Below are 3517 nucleotides of genomic sequence, written 5' to 3'. Positions count from 1 at the left end.
CATGCACAATTTATTAGGTGGGACCATTGTCAAAGTACAAGCCAGATATATCCATCATGTTATATATACATTTTGCATTGATAGCAAAAAAAGAAAAAAAAAAATCCCTGATATATACCAGAAATTAAAGTTGTCATCAGCTGATTTTCAATTGTATACTAAGAAAATATCAAAAAGGATTGAAAATACAAAAAACAAAAAGAATATTATTGTATTAAATAGTCAAAAGATCATCAAATCAACCCCTACAACATCCCACAATACATTCTTAATGATAATATAAAAAATGTTGATATTCTTAATATACAGTAGAAATGTGCTGTGAAAAGTTGTGGGGGGCAATCTTGGGGGGAGGGGGGGCTGATTAGAACTCCTCAAATTAATTGAAATATTATGAGGAGCATTAAATGAATAAATAAAAGTCATAATTGACGACCATGCAACTATGAATATGCAGTCTTGCTCGTGCATTACCCTGTTCATATCCCAAGCTTGCCTTTAAACTTTCTCAGGCGCTAATAATAACAACTTCCGTATGAACTGTGAAGAGAGCCAGAGAGGAGACACAATTACATATTGCACGTACAGCACATTACCTGCTGCTGCTTCGTCTGTTTTAAATACCTTCAAACTTTCTAAGGCGCTAATAATTTCTTCATCTTTCTTTCTCTGCAACCAACCAACAACGTAGCAAACAATCTCCCAAGTAATAAGTTGGTTTTGTGTTATTTTTAATGGAACACTAACGACGAACCTTCTTGGTAATTAATTAGCTAGCGTAAGTATGACTATACTTTCTAAAACATGATATATTAAACAATTTAAACTATTCATCTATTAATTAATTTTGGGTGGATGATTAATTGGTTGGAATTTGGAATAAGGAAATGGTAAAAGAAAGAAAAAAATGATGCATCAAAGCATGGGGTTCCAATTCCATCCCCCCTTTATTCTTTTTACCTACCATGTTTATAAAATTAAATAATGCCGGCAATTATTGACCCATCGACCAACATACTGATCGTTTGGGGTTTGGGTTGGCTGGTTTAAATCCGGACTGGTTTGGAATTTGGGGTTTCCAATAGCTGACTTGGTTTAACCACGGCAGACCCAATCCAGACACCGCCTCCTAAATCCTAATGAGAAAATACAAAGAGCTTCAATAGAAGTAGAAGCAGAAATATAAAAGGGTTTTGATGAGTTGGTCAAGGTAGCTTTCTGAAAAATCCCCTACCAATTTTGTAAAGCAAACTTGTGGAGATAGTAGTAATAGCAACATTATCGCATAAAGCTAAAGTCGAAGAAAAACATTAACATTCAAAACCCCTGTTTTCCTTTCTTCAATTGCAGTGGGCCTAAGCTGTCTCTCTCTCTCTCTCTCCATCAAGCTTAAAAGCACTTCACGCGACCTAAGTTGGAACTTTCTCTCTCTCTCTCTCTCTCCCTCTCTCTCTCTCTCTCTCTCTCTCCCCGTCTATCCATCTACAGCAGATGCAGATTCATTGAACCGTTAGTTCCACTCTGTGTTATCAGTGAACATTTTCAGAGATGAAGGGAATGGATCTCTTCTGTGCCTCTCCAGCTTCAACAGCAATATGCGTGAGCATGGATCAACGGTCCATGGTTCGCCATGGCGGACGAGCCATCGATCGCCACAATCCTCACCTCAGAGACGGAAGAAGAAGCATGGGCCTAGTTCCTTGTTCCTCCCAACCATCCACCAAGCCCAAGCCTTACCATCAAAAGAGTAGGAAGAGTTCTGCTAAGCCAACTGATTTCAACAGCCCTCCTGGTTCGTCCAGATACCTCTTGAGTAACACCGCTTTCTTCGACGTCTTGTCGGATTTTGACCCCGTCTCCGCATTAGTTCCCATCCATCCCGTAAAACCTCGGTCTGTAAAACCAGACGAATCTTCTGGCTTAAAGCATTCTTCTTCAGCTCGCTCTCGTAACCAGGTTTACCATGTCTCCCCCTCGCTCTCTTCTTCTTCTTCTTCTTCTTCTTCTTCTTCTTCTTCTTCTTCTTCTTCTTCTTCAATATGATGATGGGTTGAATGAGATTTGCAGGTTGTGGTTTTGAGGGTGTCATTGCACTGCAAGGGCTGTGAAGGGAAAGTGAGGAAACATATTTCAAGAATGGAAGGTAAATCACTCAAACATCTTACGTTAAATTACAACAGCATGGATTTCTTTTTTCTTTCTTTCTTTTTTGGAGATTAGAACGAGGATTTCTAAATGCTATCCCAGATTGTACTAATTTTGGGCAATGTCACGCCCACTTCTTTTCTGAATTAATGACCATTGACATACATACATGATTAATAATTGATGAGGTTCGGGGTGGTTCATTATATATCAGTGGCAATAGTTTACTTGATTTCAGCTCAGCTAGCTGCTGTGTGTATTAGCAATTCGATGGGGATCTGATGAATCTGATGATCTGAAAGTGAAAGAGTAAATTAAGAGTGTTAAGTAGTTGACTGATCGACTGTGATGGGTGTTGTTTTTCTTTTTTCCCTGGCTTGTGAGAGCAGGAGTGACATCATTCAGTATAGATTTCGCGACGAAGAAGGTAACCGTGGTCGGCGACGTGACGCCTTTGGGAGTGCTGGCGAGCGTGTCGAGGGTGAAGAATGCGCAGTTATGGCCGTCATCGTCGTCATCGACATCGTCCGTTGGGCTCGAGCTATTGACAGAGAGGCAGACAAAATTAACGATCAATTAGATTAGACATTAGAGGAGGGAAACGGGAAAATATGAAAAATTCTTCCATTGGGGGTTGGGGGTTGTTTTCAACTTAAAAGATGATGGTGTGGTGTGGATATGACATTTGAGATGTCAGATGTGTGTGTTAATCTAATATTATCTTATCTTGTTGTAATCAACTACTACTCATGTTGACCCGAATATCTGTCGTTCAAAACTCAAATTAAAACAGATCAAAGGAGAAGATGTTCCTCATTGGTTGTCTACTTGTCTCATGCTCTCTCTGGTCATCATTTCTTGGAAGAAACAACGGTGTCTTTTTCGGTGCTCTAAATAAATAAATCCGTTTCCGTGCAATTTTCCATGATTTTGCTGCAACAAATACCACGCCTTCGTACCTCCCCAGAACACCCTCCCCCCCACCCCACCCAAAAAAAAAAAAAAAAAAAGCTTTAATTTGTTCTGTATTCTGGTTTCTCACAATAAGTTTATATCTCTCTTTTCTCTTAATTTCTTCGTGTTCATTTCTCTTTTGCCTCGATCTCTCTCATGCTAGCCCCCTACCCTAGTCCCCAGCTGCTACAACTACAATTGATTCTAGACATTAGACATGGTTGCAGTATAACACACACATACACACTCTAGCGGCTTGCGGTATGCCGGTATTTGTATTTCTTTTCTACATGCATATCATATGTGCATGTGTTTAGTTTTCTAATTAGTAGTATATAAATAGCATCCACATACATGTGTATATGGCCGACACAACGAATTTGAACTGCAGACCTCCTCCCCTCACAATTGAGAATTG

General features: G+C 39.5%; 1 protein-coding gene across 1 annotated transcript; it reads left to right on the top strand.

The window, feature by feature from the left end:
* The first annotated feature begins 1299 nt into the window (after positions 1 to 1299).
* LOC148868203 (protein SODIUM POTASSIUM ROOT DEFECTIVE 2-like) lies at positions 1300 to 2970 on the top strand. Its single transcript, XM_088967175.1, has 3 exons — positions 1300 to 1956; positions 2068 to 2143; positions 2535 to 2970. Exons 1-3 carry the CDS (start codon positions 1549 to 1551, stop codon positions 2723 to 2725), a joined length of 675 nt encoding a protein of 224 aa, XP_088823301.1. The 5' UTR covers positions 1300 to 1548; the 3' UTR covers positions 2726 to 2970.
* The last annotated feature ends 547 nt before the right edge of the window (positions 2971 to 3517 follow it).

Source organism: Nelumbo lutea, chromosome 2 (assembly GCF_056320005.1).
Source record: "Nelumbo lutea isolate HS-2025 chromosome 2, American lotus-T2T, whole genome shotgun sequence".
In the NCBI taxonomy this organism is placed as follows: Eukaryota; Viridiplantae; Streptophyta; class Magnoliopsida; order Proteales; family Nelumbonaceae; genus Nelumbo; species Nelumbo lutea.
Note: the sequence above shows the minus strand (reverse complement) of the source record. Positions and strands in the feature narration are given on the sequence as shown.

Coding starts and splice junctions, on each gene's coding strand:
- LOC148868203 (XM_088967175.1), top strand. CDS start 1,549: ATGAAGGGAATGGATCTCTTCTGTGCCTCTCCAGCTTCAACAGCAATA. Junction 1,957..2,067: donor CAGCTCGCTCTCGTAACCAG/GTTTACCATGTC, acceptor TGAGATTTGCAG/GTTGTGGTTTTGAGGGTGTC. Junction 2,144..2,534: donor ACATATTTCAAGAATGGAAG/GTAAATCACTCA, acceptor TTGTGAGAGCAG/GAGTGACATCATTCAGTATA.